The sequence below is a fragment of the Numida meleagris genome, chromosome 6 (genome assembly GCF_002078875.1).
Source record: "Numida meleagris isolate 19003 breed g44 Domestic line chromosome 6, NumMel1.0, whole genome shotgun sequence".
In the NCBI taxonomy this organism is placed as follows: Eukaryota; Metazoa; Chordata; class Aves; order Galliformes; family Numididae; genus Numida; species Numida meleagris.
Window position 1 is genome coordinate 16,721,181 of NC_034414.1, and position 21,678 is coordinate 16,742,858.

Below are 21,678 nucleotides of genomic sequence, written 5' to 3' on the forward strand. Positions count from 1 at the left end.
AAAAGTAATCATGGTTCTGGTTGAATTGGATCTGTGCACGGTGATGAAATAGGAACGTAACCAGCCATGTACTAAAGTACTTAGTTTTATCCAGCCCCAGGAAGTGTTGCTATGGAGGCCAGCTCAGACGGAGAGGATGATGCAGAAAATGCAGACAAGGTAACGGAAACAGTAATGAACGGCAGCATGAAGGAGACACTGAGCCTTACTGTAGACGCTAAAACTGAAACGGCTGTTTTCAAAAGGTGAGAGCTTCCTGAGGTACTGCCTTCCCGCTCTTGTTTTACAAGTGCTGCTGCTGGAACACTGTCATCAAAAAGAGTTACAAGTGGTAATTCCTAAGTGTTTAACTAGAACCCTTTTCCAAATGTAATTGTCTTGAACCTTTATTTCCAGTTAGTTACTGGAACTAGATTTTCCTTATCAAATCTGAACTTTCATCGGCAGATGAGCGGTGGAAGACTGGCCCCGTTTTGAGCCTGATGCACATTATTATGCAACTTTAACGTACAATTGTAGATTAAAGCCAAAGCTTTTTAAACTGTGCACTGAGTATTTGATTTGGAATTCAATCTCTCGTGAAAGGGGTTGGAGAGGAGAGATTGAAGGGCAGCCAGGCACTGCTCTTGAGAGTTCAAACTCGTTAATTTTGATATCTTTTGATACAAAGCGTTAGATTTTGAAATATGGCCTTACAATATGTTTATATTCCATATTACACGTACAAGGATCGTGATATTGGTATAGGAATAAAATTCATTTCCCTCTTGCATACCAAATCTTAATTGTAATGATGAAATGTTTTTTTATTTGGTATCACTTCTGAACGTGGGGAAACAGGAGCTAACAGGTCTGACCTTCTAAGATATTTTTGCCTGTATTGATGCTGTTTTTCCCCCCTCTGATCTTGACAGATCAGAGCATGCTATTAGCATTTTGCATCCAGCCCTCTTCTCCTTCTTTCTATTTCCTAATATCTGTCTCTATTTGAGTTTTAAATGCTGAGAAGAAATTGACTGTATGTTTTAGGGATTGTTTAAGAAAGCCACTATCTTTCCAAAGGAAAAACTTCCCAGTGTTAGTCCTTACGCTGTCCTTCTTAAATGCATTTCACTTCTAGCTGTCCTGTTAGTAGATAAGTAGAGTTGATTCTGGATGCTCTGGGAATGGAAATGTAACAGATTTCAGTCACTCTTGTTTCCATCCTTCTGATTATCTGAGCAATAAATTGTAACTCAAATCAAGTGCCAAGAGATGCTTTTCCGTATGGGGGAGGGAGCGTTTCTGACCGCACAGCACTTAGAAAGTCAAGTGGCAGTTACAGAAATTGAACCTCAGCACTTGAGAGGAGCAGTGTGACTCTGGAGTGGTATATCATGGAATCAGAATGACTTCTTAACTTAGTAAATGATGCATCTGCTCTGTGTTTCTGTATTTTAAAGAATGCTTTTATATGGTCTGAACTTCTGTTGTTACAGTTCAGTCGCAGTTGGGTATCAGTGGTGCTTTCACATTTAAACAGCTTTAAATGACAAGTTCTGTGGCTTCTGATATGAGTGCAGAAAATGAAGTTAATATGAGTACGCAGCATGTGGTGGCAGCTACTGCCTGTCATCATGGAGTTACTTGCCTGAGCTACGGATCTTTGCAGCTGAGAGGAGGGAGGTGCAGAGGGAGGGAATATGAATCTGGGATCTTGATTTGGGAGGGGGAGTTGGAGTGTAGAAGAGAGTTGAAGGGATGAGATCTTAAACGTGGACTATTTAAGACTGATGCAGAGATAAGCAGCCTCATAGCGGTCAGAGCTCACGTGGCTTTCTTTAAACCTACTTTTAAATATGCTCAGACAGCAAATGGGAAATGGATATTTTGTCCAGAGGAAATAATACTTAAAAAAAATAAATTCAATTTAGATGATGAGTGGCGCTCATACTCTGACCTGTGTATCTGGCAGAGTGGATACTCTCAGACCTTTCTGCCAACAGAAGATGGATGGTGATTAAATCGGCACTGAGGAGAAGAGAAGCGTCATCAGGACAGGAGCTGCTATGTGGAAAGCTTCAAAAATGTGTTTTGAGCTTAGTTCATAAGGGAGAATAAGAAGCTGAGAAGGAGAATGGAGGCTATCTCTTTAAAAATAATACAAATAAATTTAGCAAAGACCTGGTCTTTGCGGCAAGTATTTAAAGCACAGAGTCTTAAGACAAATGAGGGAATAAAAGAGATGGGAAAATGGGTCTTGGTGAGTGTTCACCATGTAAAGGCAGTATTTTATAGGCTGTGTAGATTTAGGGACATGGAGGAGGAAAGAAAAGGATTTTTTTGAAAAAGGGAGGGTTCATTGAGAGGAGAACTGTAAGAGTAGGAAGAGAAATCAGCAGTGACTTTAAAACATTCCCAGCAACTTAAATAGACTTACAGCTGCAGGAAACAACTTGGTCGTCTGTAGAATACCCTTTACCCTTGCAGGTGTACAGTTAACTTTGTACAGTAATGTGCTAATCAGGGCCTGAATAAACGGGACAGGGTGGGAAGCCAGAGCTTTTATGCTTCTCTATAGGGGCAAAACTCAAGTGTGTTTCCCAGTGTGAGCGCACTGCTTGATCACTGAACTGCGTTTGTTTTCATGGCTGAGAAGATGCTGATGGATTGCAGTGGAGCAAACAATGGTATCAGTACTGCACAATACTTGCATCGTGCTTCACTGTGCAGTCTAGTCTGCAGGTAGTTTACTAATAGAAATGGTGATGAGTTAGTGATTCTGCTGATTTGTTTATGGACACTCTTTGTCGATGTCAGTTTCTACGGGAACCTTGAATTTCTTTTATACTTTCTTCCTTCTATCTTTGCATACTTATGGCTTCAGAGTGTTGAAATCCTATCGGTATGTACAGCAAAGGATTGTAACCCCGATTGTTACCACCTTGGGCTTCACGCACATTCCTTATTTACTTCCTGGTTGCATTTGTAATCATTGTATTTCCTGCATTTTTATCCAGTCAGTTTTGAATGGTTTTGAACGCCGCTGCCCTAAGTGTTTGTCAAGTCCGGAGTCATATGCCTGATCTTCATGTTTCAGTCATAATTTAAAATCCATTTGCATGTGAAACACCAAACCCTTCTCCCTATTTTCTGCTGTTGCCTGAAATGTTTTGTAACTTAAAAATTAAACTTACAAATTCAATACTTTGTTTCCTTTCATGTAGTGAGGAAGGAAAATTGTCTACCTCGCAGGATGCTTCTTGTAAATACGTGGTAGAAGAGAATGCAGAGGTTGCAGAAGAGGCTCCTTCAGCTTTGCAGCCCACTAACAGCAGTCCAGAACAGAGGTAACTGCACTCAGGGATGCTTTCAACTCTCTCTAAGTAGCAGCTTATACGTTTTTCTAAAATAGAACTAATACAAGGAGGTCTGAGTTTAAGTCAATCTAAGTGGGCGCTTGCATCTATTTATGAGATTCTTACAGCTATGTTGTCCAGCCATACTGAGATTCTTGAGTTGTCAGAAATATATTTGCCTTGTATTATTTGTCTTGCAAATATTGTTGTAAATATTCCTATTCCCACTCCATTTTGTTACATGTATTGGTTCACGACACAAACTTGATGATAATTATGAAAGCTACGATTGAAAAAAGGGAGATAAGTTTGACTTTGTCCTGAACATTGACGTAAGTTGGGGCTACTGTTTGTTTTTCATTCTGTATTTGTACTGCAGAACAGCTGGGGGGGGAGTCCACCATTGCAGCTGTGTGGAAAGGAAATGCCTTAAGTCATGCTTGTTTAATTGTGAACTAGTCAAATAATTGCCTCTGATTTCCAATCAGTTACTGATCGCGCCTTTGTCTTCATGAGGTATTAATCTAAACACTTGTAGATCTGGAGAAAACTTCTCCAAGTACATAGATTGCTTGAAATAAAATTCTCTGGAAATAAGGAGCAGTTTGGATTGCTCAGCATCCGTATTGGAGGAAAGAAATGTTTTCCTTTGGCAGCTTGGCTGCTAGTCCAGTCTTGGAGAATAGCGGTTCAGTAAACAATTCTGAGGTGACAGCTGTCAAACAGAGAAATTTGTTCTGAAATGCTGTAAGAATTTTAAAGTAGGTGAGAAGAATTCCACCCTTGGAAGCGGTGTTTGGTGAAAACCTGGCTCCCAAAAGACTCTGTTGCTGTTAATGCTAAGGGATTGGATTCCTGGCGTTTCCTAATCTAGACAGAATTTAGGCTGCTAAGAGGAACTGCGCTGTCTCAAGGAAAACCCTTTTAAAAGGAAAATGTGTTACTCAGTTACTGAATTCTCAGTAATCCGTAAGGGTCTGTTCCCCTTCGTGCAGGGCAGAGCCTGGAGGAATCGTGTTGTGCTGCCTTGCCTTCTTTTGGGGGAGGTGCAGGATTTCTGAACGGGAGCATATTCTGAAGGGAGGGGGATTTGCTTGATTAAAGGCAATTCCAGGGACGGCTTTTGCCTTGCAGTATAAACAGGTGTATAATACCGAGTATGTAGAGATAAATACGCACAGGTATACTTTAATAATTAAGTTACAATCGTTTAAAAGGTATTTTCTTGACTTTCATAGATTTAAAATTATTATTAGAGGAACTATTTCTCACAGAAATCTTCTGAAAGTATTAGCCATTTTTTAAGACTGTAGACACTATTTTACTCTTTACTTTCTAGTCAAGACAAAATGTGAAACTTGTGCAAGGAGAGATTTAGAAGATAGCTTGATGTATAATACATCGTAACTCTACTGAATGTTTTGATTATACTTTATGGAAACTAAAAAAGGTGCAAGCCTATTGGAAATCAGAGATTCTGTCTGTTTGGGACTAGTTTGAGCTGGTATGTTTTGCATCCGGGACCCAAGATTACACAAAAATATTGCTGCCTTTTTTGGTAAGCCAGAACTTTCTGATCTGCGTACATTTGATAAACTTAACCAAGAAACTGATTGCAACTGGAAAAAAACTATACACTTAGTTAAAGGGGGAAGCACAGAAACTCAGTCTTCCACGGCCTCTTCTTTATCTGAAGGTACTGTTTTTTATCAGTACAGTATTGCTAGCAGTGTTAAGCATTACATTATAGGGAAGAAAAAGTGTGGGTACTAGGTGATTGCCTTCGGAATAAAACTGCTCGTCTTAGCCAACAGAGGGCTCTCACAGCCAGCAGTTCCTCGGATTGCTTTTGGGTTACAGGGAATCTCGAGGAACTCCTTTCATTGAATGTGGCTGGCTTCAGCGCTGCTCAGTGCTTTCTCTAAAGGTGACTGTCACAGCAGATCCTCATATAAGTACAGAACAAATATCTAGATAAACTGAATTGTACTTTTGGGGCTCCATGCATGTGTGACTAGCGGGAGGAGTCCCTAGGTAGGTCTTTGGCTGGTGGCCGTAATAATAATCTCTGCTAGGAACCCTTCTCTGTCATGGGTGTTTTCCAATTAGTACACAGTTTACTGCTCTTTGAACTGTCAGAACTCCTGTCCGTGCAGCACTTGTTTCTTACCTTCCAGGTCTCTCTAAAAAGTGTTTAACTTTGTCTAGTGCTGTCTGTTTTTATATCTAATATGTACATATTTTTTTCTTAAAAAGTGTTTTTAGTGCTTAGCAGCCAAAGACTTAGCTAGGGGGACTCCTGCTGGTCATGTGCATGTAGAGCACGGACCCAAGAGTGGCTTCTCTGTGATGTACACCATCAGAGAACAGGAGTTACAGGTAACTTTTCTCATGTAGTTCCAAATGGTATTAATATTCTTTAAAGGAAACGCCACATGTGTTCAGTAGACTTGCGCTAAGTGGAAGCTGAGATTTTTTGCTTTTGGTGCTTGTAATTCTTCACATTTTTACACGCAACTGATTTGATCGCTTCATTTGTGTTACACCAGAGCAACTGAGCTCACGCGTTTACCCAAGCTTATCTAGGACTGTATGTACTGTTATCATTTTCACTTTTACAGGTTTGTTCTTTAACTTCTTCCATACTTCATCAACCTTTCATACTAATGGACTGAAGTTCAAAGTATTAGTGAGACAGGAGCTTATAAACTTAATCAACAAAGCAGTTGTTTTTCCTGTTATGTCTTAGCTGCTTATTTTCAAATGCAAACTGAAGTATGTATCCCGGTATCATCTTTTGCCTTACAGAGTAAGATGTGGAGAAGTCTCAGAATCGTGCTGTTTATCAGCGGTTCTCTAGGGGAGAGATCAGCATCGACAGAGATCATTCAGTAACTCAATAAAGATCAAACGCATTTTGCTAGTGTGCTGAGTTACTTTGGCTACCCCAAACTAGATAGAAAGAACTCCAGAAAATGAATGGGAAGAACATGTAATTAGCTTGTTCCCTCTTTTTAGCTCTGTGGAATTCTATTCTGAAAAGTTTAATTATACTTGCAGGAAAACATCGTGTTTTCTGGCTTCACTGTAGGGCAAATGTTAGAACCTTGTAATCCCAACTGGAGAAATCAGTAGATTGGAAGAAATGTCACAGCCTTTGCTAGTGACAACCTTGTCTGAACAGAACTTCCCAAGTTGGAAGGGACCCTCAAAAACCATAGAGTCCAACTCCTGACTCCACACCAGGACTAAACCTGGTTTAGTTTGAGCATTGTCTAAATGCTCCTTGAACTTGAGGCCATGCCCACCGCCCTCTGGTGCAGAACCTTACCCTGACACCCCCTGCCCCTCCCCCTGACACAGCTCCATGCCGTTCCTGTTCCCTTGGGTCCTGTCACTGTCATCAGAGAGCAGAGCTCAGTGCTGCCCCTCTGCTCCCTGTGAGGAGCTGCAGCTGCCATGAGGCCTCCCCTCAGCTCCTCTGCTCTGGGCTGAGCACACCCAGGCACCACAGCCACTCCTCACGCACCTTGCCCTCCAGACTCTTCACCATCTTCATAGTCCTCCTCTGGACGCTCTCTTAACAGTTTTGTGTCCTGGTACTGTGGCACCCAAATGGCACCCAGTGCTGGAGGTGAAGCTGCACAGCGCAGAGCAGAGTGGGACACTCCCTCCCTCATCCAGCAGCAGTGCTGGGCCTGCTGCATTCCCTTTGGGCTGCCGGGGCACACTGCTGGCTCCCATCCACTTGCCATGGGCCAGAACACCAGATCCCTTCCTGTGAGGCTGCTCTCCAGCCTCTTGTTCCCTAGTCTATATGTACAGCCAGGGCTGCCCCATCCCAGGTGGGGAACCCAGCTCTCGTTGAACTTCACGTGGTTGGTGATTTCCCGGTGCTCTAATCTGTCAAGATGTCTCTGCGAGTCGTCTCCACCTTGAGGAATTCAGCAGCTTTTCCTAGTTTTGTTAATTTAGCATTGTCTGCAAATTTGGGCATGTGGAAAAAAGATTGACACCGCCTGTTTCTTATACACTTACATCCTTTTTTGGCCTCTTAGGACTGATCAACGCACCCTTTTAGGAGAGACATCTGTTAATGGCCCTGTATGATATGTGATGTCTACTGCCTTGGCTGAAGAAAATGAACTGATACCCGGGTGTTTGAGCGTTTCTTGAGGATTTCATCTAGAGCCTGTTGAAGCCAGTTACTGCTGCACTAATTTTGCAAGGGATCAGGACCAGCAACATTTATATTCTAGATTTTAAGACATTGTACAGAAATTCATAAGTGTAAAAATATTGCACATTGAGAAATACCAATAATTTTTGCGTATGTTTATATTGTATTGTTCTAATTAACGGGTGGCCTGTGAAATAAGATCCTGCTACCCATGTAATGATGACAGTAGTGTTACTATAGTTAAAAATGGCTGTAAGAATAGTTTTATAAAAAAAAAAGAAAGTGAATACACAAATCTAATGTATTTGAGACATAACTATTTGACGATTAGTGTGACCAAAGTATTTAGCAGTTTTTCATACATTTTTCACCTTGTAAAAAGAAGGAAAAAAGAAAAAACAACCAAAAAAAACCACACCTGAATTCATGTTTCTTCCAGGTTGGCGAAGAATTGTAGAACTGAAATGCCCTATAAACGTTATTTTGGTTGTTTTAGCTTACAAAAGTGATTTAAATGAGAATTTTGGTGTTCAACATTTTACAACAGGTTTTTTAATTGGTAATTGTTTTCTGTATTGTTTAAAACAGATCAAAAATGTAAGTCTATTGGTAGAGATTTTAAGTATTTATTGCTACAACTTAGTTGACAAATTGATGTTACTGTAAAGCCATATGTTCTGTTAAGTCTTGTTTGCTTGAAACAATACCTTACAGGTGAAACACTAGAATATTTGAAGTGCACATGGCTTGTTGTGTTAAGTGATTCACCTGCCTTTTAACCCATTCACCGAGATTTACTTTAATACCGAGCATTATACGATGGAACATTTCAGAACAATCTGCGTATTTAAACGCTGTAATCCTCTTAGACAAGTCGAGTAAATGAAATGCCCGTGCTGCTAATGTAATTACAGTACACGCATTTTAAAAGTATATAGTGTTCTTTTAATACAAATTTTGGCAGCAGAGCATGTTAATTGTTACTTTCACTGTACTGATCTGTGTGAGGCTTTCATTTGTATGTTCTAAACCAGTTTTTTCGCAGCTGGTTTGTGTATATATATATAGTGATTATGGAAACTAATTCTGTGTAATTTATAATTTTCTATGTCAGTGTACAATTCCAACAGCCTTCTCAAACAAACGGAAGCAATATTCTGTATATTGCCACATTGTCTGGTGAAAGGGTTAAAGTACTTCACCTCCTGCACTTTTAGATGCAAATCCATTTTTATTTCTGTAATAATTATATTCATTTATTTTTACATTGTTTGTTTTCCTGACCAGTATTTAAAGCCAAAAGGATACTCCAAACAATGGCCAATGATTTATTTTAGAAAGTGTCCCAAGCAACGTGCCTAAACATTACATTGCGTACAGAAATAAAAAAAAAAAAAGGAAAAAATTATAATGGCATTGCACTTACTTACTTATTACTTCCTGTCTTACATTTTCCTCAGCAAATTTTACTAGCAAGTTGTTGCAAGCCCGTGCAAGCTCTCTGTGAAAACAGAAAGAAAACACTATGATAGATGGAATTGGAAACTATGGTTGTCTTTTTATTTGTACCGTATAAATGATGGAATTGAGTCAGTTTATGTTGTTTAAGTGTACAATTGCTGCCAGGTGCACCTTTGCTGAAAATATTGTCTGTTAATGCTAAGGTTGGCAGTTGTTATTTCATCGCTTTCTAATCTGTTTTGGAAACAGAAGTGCTCAGTGCAATGCAGGAATTGCAGGCCAGCTATAAATTCCACGTGCAGGAGAGCAGTATGGTCTCTCGCTTTTGTCCTTTCCGGTGAAGTGATTTGTCCCTTGCTAGCAAGAAGCATTAACCTGTTACGTAGCCGTGAGGAGTGAAGGCGGTACTGTCAGCGTGTCACTCATTAACTATTTCAGGCCTGCTGCCTGCAGTTCAGCCAAGCCTTGTACTTTGTCCTTCCTTCTGATAGAGAACTGATGTGACAGTCCGCTACCTAGTTCATCCAGGAGGTCAAAATTGAAAAGGAGCGTTTTGTCCCCTTTCCCTCAGTTCCTAGCATGTGCTCTCAGGTGAGTAGAGATGTGATGGTGGTAAGTGCAGTTTGCACTTGCAAATTGCTTCGGTGTAGTCTGCCTTCTATCTAAAGGGTGTGCTAGAGATAAGGTAAGCCCAACCTACTTGATGCTGATTCTAGCAGCCTTACTCTGAGCTACTGCGCTTGCTGTTGTTAAGTTGGGAGGTGTGTTAAGCCTGGGATTTAACCTAGGTTTGATGTAGTGAGCTTGTTCAGAAGCCTGTGGCGTGTTTTCCCCACTAACTAGGAAAAGTATGTTACTTGTACTGGGAATCCTGTACTTGAAGGGAAGCTTTGGCAGTGAAGGGATATCTTGCGTCATCTGTTCTCAACACATTTTTTCTCACAGGCTTAGGAAGATTTGAACATACTTGGATAAATTGTTCTCAACGGCTCCGTTACCCAGTCTGTTTAATCAGATTTCACTTGTGTGCAGTGAATTTCAGTTCTCTTGAAAGATATTTTATTTGCAAAGTGGACTAATGATGTCCAATACCTTTGTATGGGTTTGACTTCCTGCAGTGTATTTTGTAGTAGTCAGCCAGTTGTAGCAAGCTTAGTTTGACCTTGTTCGGAATGCGTGCATGGCAGCATTTCACAGTGCTCACGGAAATGGCTACAGGTGCAGTCACTGAAAATGGGGATACTGATGGCAGTTAATATGAAGGGACAATGGATTTAGGACTTCTCTGTGAAAGGACTTTTTTACTTATGCGAGAGTGTGTTACAAACATAGCTAGACCAGCAATGCGTGTGCAGTAGCTCCCAGCCTTGTCGGACCTGTCTCTGCTACCTGGTAGAGTGGGTGAATCTCGCCACCTTGATTGGTTACATCAGTGCCAACCTTTATTAAAAGTATAAACCTTGTACTAAATTTGTCAGCAAGGTTATTCCATTTAAATAGAGGTATAAGCCATTGGCTTGATTAATAATACGTTGCTGACAGGTATTCACTGACAGCAGGACAGCTGAAGTAATCCCATTAAATCCTTGTAAATGCAACCCAGTTTAACCATGCTTTGAAATTTCTCTTTCTGCTAGTAAGCTTTTGTCTCTGTCTCTCAAACTGGGTCCTGCGTTGTCAGCTACACGCTCCTGTGAAAACTCACGGTGACGTTTCAGTGAGGAGGTAAGAAGGACTTAGGAAGATAAATTCTTCATAATGAACTTATGTTCCTGTTGAAATTAGCTTTAATTTCCTTGGAGATTACTTTGTTTTGATATATGCTTTATACAGTTAGAAGTATTTATTGTATATAACTGGCTATTAATATATTTAAACAGATCATTTCTGGCCAGTAGTGCAATGCAGCATGCATGCTTCAGGCTTTGCTGTAGAAGTGTGTATTGTTTCCCAAAATCACAATGGAAATTAAAAGGTAATGTGAGAGCAACAAGGGTTTTTGTTGTTGTTGTTGGGTTTTTTTTTTTCTTTTTTAAGTTTCTGTCTTAGTTTCTGCATCTTATTTTCTAGTAGGTAAGGCTTAGGCATCCTTCTGTGCCATTATTTTCAGAACCTGTAAGGTTACAGCATGGAGAAAGCATAAACCAATAGAATTAAAAAGATTCTTAGCATAAAAATAGAGGCATTAAACTTGTCTTTGTGGCATCACAGGAAGTCACCATGTACGTCTTCCTCTGCTGCTACAAGCTAAAGCAGTAAAGAGAACTGAGCTTTACATGCTGCTCTACTAGCAGTATATTTCAAAATTTCTCTCTCCTATAGATGAGCCAGGGTTAGTGTCAGATGCATTTTTTCATCTCTGAGTCAGCAGGTACTATGCAAGATGAGCTCACATTACCTTCAGTCCATCAGCCTGGCCTTAGCTTAAGTAATGTAATGCTGATTCCAGGGCCTACGTCAGGAGTGTTCTCCTTTCTCATTCTGGATTTCTTATGAGTGCTGGTGGGTGCCTTTCCTGTGATCTGTGCTCTCTATATCTTGAAACTTGGATTCTGAAGACTCTAACTTAAATAAATAATGATTGTCTGTTCCATTTGTGATGCCACCCAGAATGAGAACCAAATCTTGACTAGCTGCTGTTGAGGAGGGTTTCTCAGTTGTGAGATTCAGCTTGTCCATTCACTCAGGTTGATGTGATTGTCTTACTGTTTTAGCCTGTGAATGATTGTGTTGGTGGTTGATTCTCAAGGAAGTCGTAGCGTTGCCTCATCTTTTTCAAATGGAACCTGAACGTGTTATTTACAGATATGCCTGGACTGCCTTTGAATTCCAGCATGTATGTCTCTTCCTGCTTTTGTTGATGGGAAGAAATGTGTGTGACTAAGGTTCTTCCCTTCCCCTCTTTATCTAAACTGGTTTTCTGTTAGAGGCCACAATTTCATTTTGGGTAGTAGGTTAACCTGGTTCATTTGCTGAGGTCCTGAAGCCTGATGATGCATACATTACAAATAAAACCTGTTTTCCCTTATGCCAAACAAAAATAAGTGGCTGGAAAATCACTCTTGGTTGGTTTTTTTTCTACTGGAAGATCTGAAGTGTTGACTGTCATCTAATGGTTCCTGTAGCTAACATAAGCCTAGTGGCTCTGTCTGCTAAAATTGAAGTGACCTTGTTTCTCCAGAGCACTGTATCTATACTTCTTACTGTATCCTTATAAAAACACTTATTAATCACTTGCTAATGCTGCTTGGTTTAAAAAAAGATAATAAAAAAAGGGATGGAGGTGGTTCTTCTGTATTCTCTACTAAACCATCATTAAGATGATGAGAAGGGTTCTGCTCTGGAGTGAGCCATACAGGACTTGTGCACGTTGCTTAGCCACCATTCAAGGGAGAAAGGTTTATAACTAGGAGTTCTGAGATGCTGCTATATCTACAGAATCCCATTATTTTGTTTTTCTGTAGTTTCATCAGAATTAAGAAGCTGAAGGGCAAATGGAGTGTGCAGCTTTCTTTTAGCGCTGGCACTGAGTATATCTAGTTTAAAGAACTTTAAAGACAATTCTCTGAACTTGGGATGTGGAAGCTGACATCAAACGTTATTTACCCAATTCCTGCATATGTCCAAACACGTAAGAGAACTTTTAACTAGTCTGCGTACATAAATATAGACGCACATATATGAGTAGAGTATATTTTCTTATGCAGCCAGGTGCCATGTATGTGGTGCATATCCTAAATGCACCGAACCCTAGAATACTAGGAGGAAGAGGCGTGTATGCATATGATTCAACCCATACTGAAGCACGTCAGGAATACAAAATGTTCTTAAGCTTCTGTCTCTGCAAATGTTGACACTTTTGTTGGTGTCCGGCCAGCATGACTGTAATTGGATGAGGGGAGGAGGTTTTTGAGGCCAACTTCAACTTCTGTCAAAGGGCCCTGCTGTGCTTCTTGTAGGCGTGAACCACTTGAGCCTTTTTGTTGATGTGTTTATGGCTTCCCAGAAACTTAGGTAAGAGATTGGATTTCCAGTATTGGTGACTGAGTCATCACTGTTGACTTCATCTATAAACTCATACTAGCGCTGTTAATAGATTAACAGTTATGCTTCTGTATGCTGCGTTAAAATTTTCTTGATACAATGGTGAGATTGATTTAGCTGTTTCAACAACTGTCACCAGCACTATTCTCAAGAATACACAAGCAGGTTTACTGTGCGGCTTTGAATTTGGTACAAATATAAACTGTTGTAGCACATTGTGTGGGAAGGGCAGGGTATCTGTGGTGTAACAAACTTCCAGATGGCCTAAGGAATGGTCTAATGCAATCCAAAGGAAGTTAACCCACCTGAGTTGTTGCCTGCTGATCTTTAGGAGTGCTCTTACTCTCTTACAGTGGCTGGTAACTGTTCGTGCAGATGATGTGCTGGGCCTCTCCTACCTCCACCATCATGGTATGAATCTGTGCAAGGACTGCTCGCTGCCTTCTTGCCATTTGTAGTGGCTGTAGATGAAACGGACAAAACACTGCAGTAAATAGCAGAGTACGTAAACATTGAAACAGACTGTTCTTCCTGCAGGAAGTGAAGGAGAGGCAGCACTCACTATGTCTGTACTGCCCAGTACTGCTTATTATAAAAGAGACTTGTATCTTGCCTGTGAAGGAGTTTTATCCTTAATTAGTTGCAGGACATAAGAGAGCAGTGCTAGAGATAAGATTTTTCTACACTCTAAATAAGATAATTACACTTAAGGGGACAGATAAGCTGATTCCAGCTTCTAATTACTCTTTGACTACAAGTAGCTCAGGCTGTTATGGCATTAAGAAATCTGGGCAGTGTTGTCTTGGCATACTCTTGCACGATTTCACAGAAGTAAGATTCCAGACAGTGCACAAAGATATGGTGATGGATTCGCAGAATTACAAAAATGGTGCACTCGTGACATTTATGAAGAAAATGTTCCTTTTTCCTAGAAGTTAGAAGCCAAATAGAGGTGAAGACAGCTAAGTAAAAAGCACGCATGGCTAAAGCTGAAAGAGGCTTTTCACGCTTCTCTTCTGCGAAGCTGCATAACAAAAACAATAGAATTTCACTTCATTCCTCCTGCTTTATGAGCCAGTACTTTGCCTCTGGCTGTATGTGGAGAGCATTAATTTTATTAACTGATTATTTTAAATAGTTCTGGGTAAAATACTTCTCTGGTAGCAATTGAAAAAGCACACTATGTCAGTATTCTTAGTTTCATGCTTTCAAAAATTGTAGTAATTTGAACAGAGGACGTAGAAAGCCACGTGAATTCCAGACATCGAGTAAGTATAACGTAGGAAAAGCACTTGTAGAAATTGCTGGCTGGCTGGTAGGTAACTGAGGGGGGAACAGAATCTCTGAATAGGAAAAAGACTTATGCAAGAAGGACAGGAGTAAGCCTTGATCTCTGAAGCTGCGTTTCACAGCCACTGGATTCTTGACAATGTAACATCTGTCTGTTTGGATCAGCACGACAAATAATGGTGGTTCTGCTTGCCTTCCAAAAGTTTGCCTGCAATAAGTGGTGCAGAAGCCTGGGAAGTTTGCGTTCCTGAAAACAATTCTTTGCAAATTTCCAAAATAAATTTACACTGGATCTTTTGGCTTATTTGTTTTGCTGTGAAATACAGCTTGTGGTCTAAATTGATTAGATGGATGCTCTGTTGCAGATAATCTACATCCTGTAGGAGGGGATATCGGGCTATATGCAAAAGAAGGAAAACGCGCTTTTATTAATTTATCTGAAATCAAATACTTCAGCATGAGCGACTTGGAAATCCCTAATGTCGCGTTCTCCACAGTGCGGTTCTTTACTTTTGAAAAAGAAACCAAACTTCTCTATCATTTATTGTAATAGAATAATCTTTGATAAAGTAATATAGGAAAGAACACCAATGCAGACTACAGACAAGTGATTTAAAACAGACGTGAAATTCCCTGTGTGTAGAAAATTATAGGCACTGGTGATGACATTAGACACATATGACTAATCAGAGTTAATGCTTGCTGTTGCCAATTAGCCCTATTAGCACAAGCAATTTGAGCACAGGATGACATTACTTTAATTACTGTAAGCAGCTTGTTCATTTATTGAGCAGTGTGCATTTAGACAAGGGTTACTCTGTCTGCAAATTAATCATAACCTTCTTCATCATTAGAAATTCGGGCAAACTGATGGAAGAAAGACTTTGCCCCCAGAAAGAGGGAAAAAGGGGGCGATGGAGGTCTGACAGTAATTTTGGTATTTTGCTCCTGTTCTTTTTTGATAAAACGACAAAAGCTATTGTATAATTTCTGTCTGAAATCTGTATATGAGTGAGACAAAATTGCTGCCATTAGAGTTAAGGCAAAGACATTATGACCATTAGGTGGTAGCAATGCAAAAAAAAAAAAAACCACCTCATGAAGATGTATGGCAAAAATAAGGCTGAACGTGTCTAGAGGAGGGGAAAAAGCTGAATAAGAAACCCAGAACCTATTTCCTGCTCTTTTACCACACTCCATTTTGTTACTCACCCGCACATGCTCTGGTTCCTTGGCACAGAGTGAAGAGCATTTTTTCTCTTTTCTGGAGCAATGATTTTTTTGTGGCACAGTGCCACATGTTCTCAGGGTGAGTATATTTCTGGCCAGCATGATCTCTTCCTTCTCTTTACTGTGCTGAAGATGGTGCTGTGGAGATCTCCCCTGCTGCATCAGTGTGTTAAAGGGCAGAGGTACAAACCTAGTAGGGATCCAAGTGAAATAGCAGGATTTCAGAAGATGACAGCATCTGACAGCTTCTGTGCTTCCTGGTTGTTTTTGTGGTGGTGGTGGTTTCTTTTTGGTTTTTAAAATGAGGTCAGTACCTGAAGGCTGCTTTTCTCTGAGTGCAATCAGTGTGCAAGGTTGCCTTAGAAGTTATGGTGCTTGTCAAAGACTGGGATCACGGCATCAGTATTAAAATAGCTGTGAGACAAGGATGAGGTTGAAGAGAAAAAGATTACTGCACCTTCCAGGCTGCAGAGGAGTCACTTTGAAAAAAGAAACAACACCATGTTTGCATCCTGAAGGATACAAGCATTACAAGGCATATTTAGCAATGATACTCCTCTATTAGCAAATGCTAGTGGGCAGTAAATTTTCCGTTGTTATTTTGATCTTTTTAGCTATGGGACTACCATTGCCTTGCCCCTGAGCAATTCTGATCGTGTTCTGAAATCCCTACATTTCTGCTGGGGCACAGAGAGCACTGCAAAAGACCGTTGTCCATGTTATTCAAGGAACGAAGCCCAAACGTGAACAAAGCAGCACTTCAGGCTACAGCGTAGGAGAGGGTGCTGGGCTGCTGCAGGAAAGAGAAACGTCTACCACGGAGGATCTTTGCATCCCAAATGTACAAAATACAGCTTGGCCCACGTGAGCCTCTGGAAGACTGAAGCTGCCCTGACCTATAAAAACGTATCCCCCAACTCATTCTCCCAGTATCCTACTGTTAGAAGTCATTTACGTAGGGACGCATGAAAATGCAGAGTACTATGTGCGTGAGGAATCCAGTAAATCCACCGTCTCTAATTCACATCACTCTAATCATCTAATTCACATTTTGATAAGATGGAGAGGAGGCAAGATAGAAAGGAGCAATCAAACTGCTGCAGTTAAAATTGTTTCTAAATCGACATTTCAGTAGGGGTGAAACAAAACTTACCAATTATTTTGGCTAGGATAGAGTTCATTTTTTCCTAGTACGGGTATGGGGCTGTGTCTTGGATTTAGGATCAGACTAATGTTTCTAACCCACCAATGTTTTTGTTGCTGTGGAGCAGTGTTTACACTGAGTCAAGGCACAAGGAACTATATGGGGAACAGACGCGAGCTCTGCTAGTTCTTCTCATCCTATCCCATAACTCTTTGATGTGTACTGTAAACCTCTAGTTTTCACCAGATCGTATTTGCACAGGCTATGGGGCTCTTTTAAGATGGCATTTGTGGTGTGATCTCCATGCTTAGGCTGATTGATAGAAATAACATACAATACAGAATTGTTTTGTGACCTGTGGTATTATTTTGGCTGGTGGAGCGGTTGGCAGTACACTAGACTGTACTTACCTTATGTAAATTGTTTCTGTGCCAGGTGCCTTTCCCAATGCCGAACTGCCCACCTCGCTCACATTGGTCACAAACGCTTTTCACTCCATCACACCCAGCTGCATTGCTCCTGAAACAAAGAAGGAATATTCAGTGTAATTATATTTATTTCTATAAAACTGATACTTGTATTTCTTTAGTGCTGATCTTTCCACTTTCCAGAGGCTTCCCCCGCCTTCTATATTATTAACACAATTTTCTCTGGCTCCGTTCTGAAAGTAAAAAATCTAAATAAGCTTGTGTTTTTTAGAGCAGTGTGAACTACCCTATCTTAAGCCAGTTTTCATGCACAGCATCGGGTATGCTTTCCAAATGCAAGATGCGTAAGACCTGGTAACAAAAGGTGAAAAGGAGAGCTCAAACACAGAGTGTATGTAGATATCATTCAGAGCAATTCTGAGCCAGCTGTTGAGTTTTCTAATACCACTCTTGTGCCACTTTGTTGTCAAGCTATTTGCATTTAGCACTGGCACAGCAGCAGAACCCAAGCCCTGCTCATGGACACGTTCAGCTTTCTTTGGTTCCTTAGCATGCAGAATCCTGTTGCTTCTTGCAAGAGACAGCAGTGGCTGTCTCAGCCTGTGTTGTATAAGGAGAGCCCGAGCGGCAGTTAGCATTCAACACAAGTAGTGCTTAGACATTTCACTGTTCCGTAAGATTGTATTAGTCTAAACAGCAGCCTTCTGTCTCCCCTCTAAGTTTTTTAGCTGTCCTGATTTAATTACTGAAACTGACTCTAGATCCTTCTTGGAAGACATCAAAAGTTCATCGTTAGTAGAACATTTGGACACCAGCCTGTAACCTAAACTCATTTTGTTTCTGGGCTCCTCAAGACACTGTCACCCTGATGAAGGCGATCCCACCCCTCCAGTAACTTTTAAAACCTGTTTATTGCTTATCGGAATCCCCCACAGAGCAATGATGGGGCTGTTCCAGCATATGCATAACTGATGTGGAAGAGTGCACATGGAAAGCTGAGCAGGTTTGTCCTCTAATCTGAAATAGAAGAGGGAAATTGGAAGTAACCAGCACAGCACTGAAAAATGATTTCACAATACTGAATACAAATAGTCAGTAAAATGGCAGATGAAGTTCTGTGTTGATAATTTCCAAGCAACATGCTTGTGGTTGTAATACATACAGAGAGAAACTCACAGCTACCACACTGAGCAAAAATCTTGGATTTACTTTTCATTTGCAACTTTATGCTAGGTAGTAGTCAAAAAAACAGGTAGTATTGTAGAGTTTACGAGAAGCAAAATAAAGAACTTAACTCTGTGAAGCTGTTTGTACTTGAATACTGCTTCCCCCCAGAGGTGGAAAGAATAACAATAAAAGGTACCGAGAGCAACAGCAGAGATGATCAAAGGTAAGAAACATGCATATCCAAAAGATAATGTCTTCTGCACTGAAAAAAGGGACTGGGAACATAACGAAGAGAGAGAAAATCACGAAGAGAAAATGATAGGTTTTCTACACCACAAGAAATGAATTAAACTACATTAAAGCCAGAAATCTGTAAACTACCTAAAGCTTGGACAGGTGAAAAAGTGGTTGGATAGGTTAATGACAGCTAATAAAAACTCGCTCCGTGGACATACCCCTCAGCTCAGGAAGCCACAGTTACCAGTGGGGGTTATCAGGAGCGCGATGTCTGTGCTGGTCCTTTTCTTCCTCCTTTCTCCTGCCATCTATTACTGTCTCTCTCAGTCAGATCAACTGCAGATGCCTGCTTGAAACAGTAAGCTCTGAACTAAATCTGTATTAAAAGGAGCTCTCAAAATGTAGAACATTTCTCATTTATGTAAACAGCCCCATGTATTAATCACAGAAATACTGGCATAATCGGACATTTTGAAGTACAAATGGAACTTTACTATCAGCTGGTTTCAGATTTATGAGATGAGATATTGATAGCATTCCAACAGTGCCTCCAGCTAGAGGGAACGAGGCCCATAGCACTACTTGATTATTACTGTATTTTCATATACTATGTCTACAAGGATAAAAATTGGTTTGGAAGTGGAAGCTGACTTCCGAGCCCTCTAATTCATCACTGAGATACAGCCCTTTTATGCCTGTTGGTTGCTTTTGCCAACTGCAGATGAAGAAATACTGCATTTTGAAAGTTAGAGCTTGCTGGCACATGACACTCCTTCCTCACATTTGAGTTTTGGGGCTACTTAGACTAAGTACTACCATTGTGACAGTAAGTTAACTGTGCCAAAATACAGACAGATGGGCATTAATGCTATTTTTAAAACACTGTTTCTTACCCTTAAGAAAGTTTTCCCATGCTTTATGTCCCTCTTTAGACTCTAAATACTGGTCAGAGTTTGGAATAAATTATACAATCTACATCTTTGTGATACAGTCCATCTTCACAGCAAAGAGCACATGAAGACCTGTTTTCTGCTTATTTTCCTGTTGACAAGTTCTGTATTAGAAAAGCACTTACATAAAGCCAATCTTTACACAACACTAATTGTCCTACTTTTCCCAATGCATGTTCCTTGCAAATATTTACATTTTAATTCTTTCCCGTTAAAATTACTTCATGAATTTTGATCTGTGAAACAATCTCCCTCGAAGTCTTATATCTTGCTGTCTAATTGAAATGAAACATTTCCCTATTACATGATAAATAGCCAAACACTGTTATGAAGATTACCCCAATGTTCTGATAGAATCCACGCTTACCTACATCACAGGAATAACTATGGTGAGGCTGGGTTACAATGAACCTCACCGTGTGGGTTATGAAGATGAACCCACAGAGCAGTTGAAAAAATTTCCAGAAGCTTTATTTAAGCACTCTGTCTCCTTTGCCGGTTGTTTCTGGGGAGTACAAGGTATTTCTGAGGGTGAAAGAGTGGGCAGGAGGCCTAATTCTTTAATAGCCACAATGCATCAAAAAATTGATTCGGAAAATCAAAAAAGATCAAATTCTTGGCTTTTTTGGTAGCATCTTTTGTATAGCATTCATACATACTGTGTAACTGTATAAGTGTAACCATAAATAAAAAGTGTTTCTAGGAAACATTGTACCAGTTATTAAAATGTCCCTACTTCTTTAAGACATAGCTACAGAATAAAAGGAAAACTTCAGTGACAGCCATAGCTGAGAATAAAAATCTGCTCTCAAGAGCAGGTACAATAGCAGATGAAAGATCAACCAGAGGCAGAGTCAGTCAGCATCTGACCTGCAGTCTAGATAGATAGTGATGGAATCAGCTGAGGAAAAGAAAGGGAGGATGGGTGGAAGAGAGGAATGGAGAAATCTATTTGTATCACCTTGAAGATTCTTTTTTTTTTTTTTTTTTAAACTTTCCAAATTAAAAAAAGAGCACAAACAACATGCGCACTTTTCTGAGGAATGATCTGAGCCCCAGGCACTAGGCCTGCATCCTTAACCCAGGTGATGGAAGTACATTTATGAAGGATTTCATGAACCGCAGAGTTAATATTTGCTGTTATAAATAGTTCTTATTATATAACTATTATAACTATTTCAGCAAAATTCAATATGAAGACTGGCTGAGAAGCCAGGTTGCACAATAAAGCAGAGTGATAAGGATACATAGATGTGCCTACAGACAAATGTAATCCACTTTGCTTACAGTGGAATTAGTCTGCAGATAAGAGGACTATTTTACTATTTAACATTTTCCAAATAGTCCATGAATTAGGACTTTGTTTTAAAAATGCTGGCTTGAGAAATGATTAGTATGCTTCTTAATAGCCCAGAATGACTCACAAGGCTTCGAGGTTGACACCAATTGCATTTTAAAGGTCTTCATCTACGGAAGGGTAATAAAAAAATACTTTAAATGCATCTAAGCAGTGAAATGGTTTTGAAATCATTAAAATTTCCCTAAATATCACATACATTCTTCAAATAAGAGTTAATGCAGGAATAAAAAGCAAATAAAATAAGCAAGCTAACCATAAATATACTTAAAATGAGTAAATTTCATTTATATAAACTACGAATATCATTTTCTATCTGTAGACCATGCAGTGATAACTGACAGATAAATGTGATGCTCTTCAAAGATATGGTAACAAGTTCTGAAACCACGATCAAGATTTCTGTTATGAGAGAAATCACAGAAAAGAAAATCGTCTGCCTATTTCTAACATCTGGGCTTCAGATCAGAAAAAAGCAGAACTGCTGCTTCAGAAGATGAGCATTTAGAGTTCAACAGCTACAGTAATTGCTCGCATTGTGCACGCAGGAGCTATAGGATCTGTGCAGTGAAGGAAACTAGATGATGCGTGGCAAGTCACTGCTGCCTGTGCAGTTAATAATGAATCTTCCAACATTTTATCATTTGCTGTCTTCTTATTACTTGGGTTACAAATGAAAAAGGGGCCAGGGAAAACATGGCATTTTTAACAGTCACAGTCTAAAATCTGAAACCACATCTGTGGTTTATTCCAGAGATGCAATTCATTGCAATCTTAGTACAGCACAATGTAATTTTTTTTTTTTTTACTTTATGGTTATGGTTTTTCTGTTAAGAAGCAGATTTTCTTCAT

General features: G+C 40.0%; 1 protein-coding gene and 1 long non-coding RNA gene across 12 annotated transcripts in view; one reads left to right on the plus strand and one right to left on the minus strand.

Annotated features, from left to right (window-relative positions):
* PPP6R3 (protein phosphatase 6 regulatory subunit 3) overlaps nucleotides 1-8,926 on the plus strand; it is a 51,769-nt gene extending 42,843 nt beyond the window's left edge. For 9 of the 11 annotated variants that reach the window (XM_021403840.1, XM_021403835.1, XM_021403846.1 and 6 more), the window contains 3 exons: nucleotides 95-245; nucleotides 3,207-3,329; nucleotides 7,397-8,926. In XM_021403840.1, coding sequence (XP_021259515.1) covers nucleotides 95-245; nucleotides 3,207-3,329; nucleotides 7,397-7,448 — 326 coding nt within the window. In that variant the 3' untranslated portion in view covers nucleotides 7,449-8,926. Of the gene's footprint in view, nucleotides 1-94; nucleotides 246-3,206; nucleotides 3,330-6,146; nucleotides 6,255-7,396 lie in introns of those variants that run through there. The other 2 variants (XM_021403845.1, XM_021403839.1) reach the window with 2 other exon arrangements.
* On the minus strand, nucleotides 8,899-15,610 carry LOC110402120. The gene is made up of 3 exons (XR_002440913.1): nucleotides 15,526-15,610; nucleotides 13,329-13,484; nucleotides 8,899-9,019 (listed from the first exon to the last, which is right to left on the minus strand). It is a non-coding gene; the product is annotated as an uncharacterized LOC110402120 (long non-coding RNA).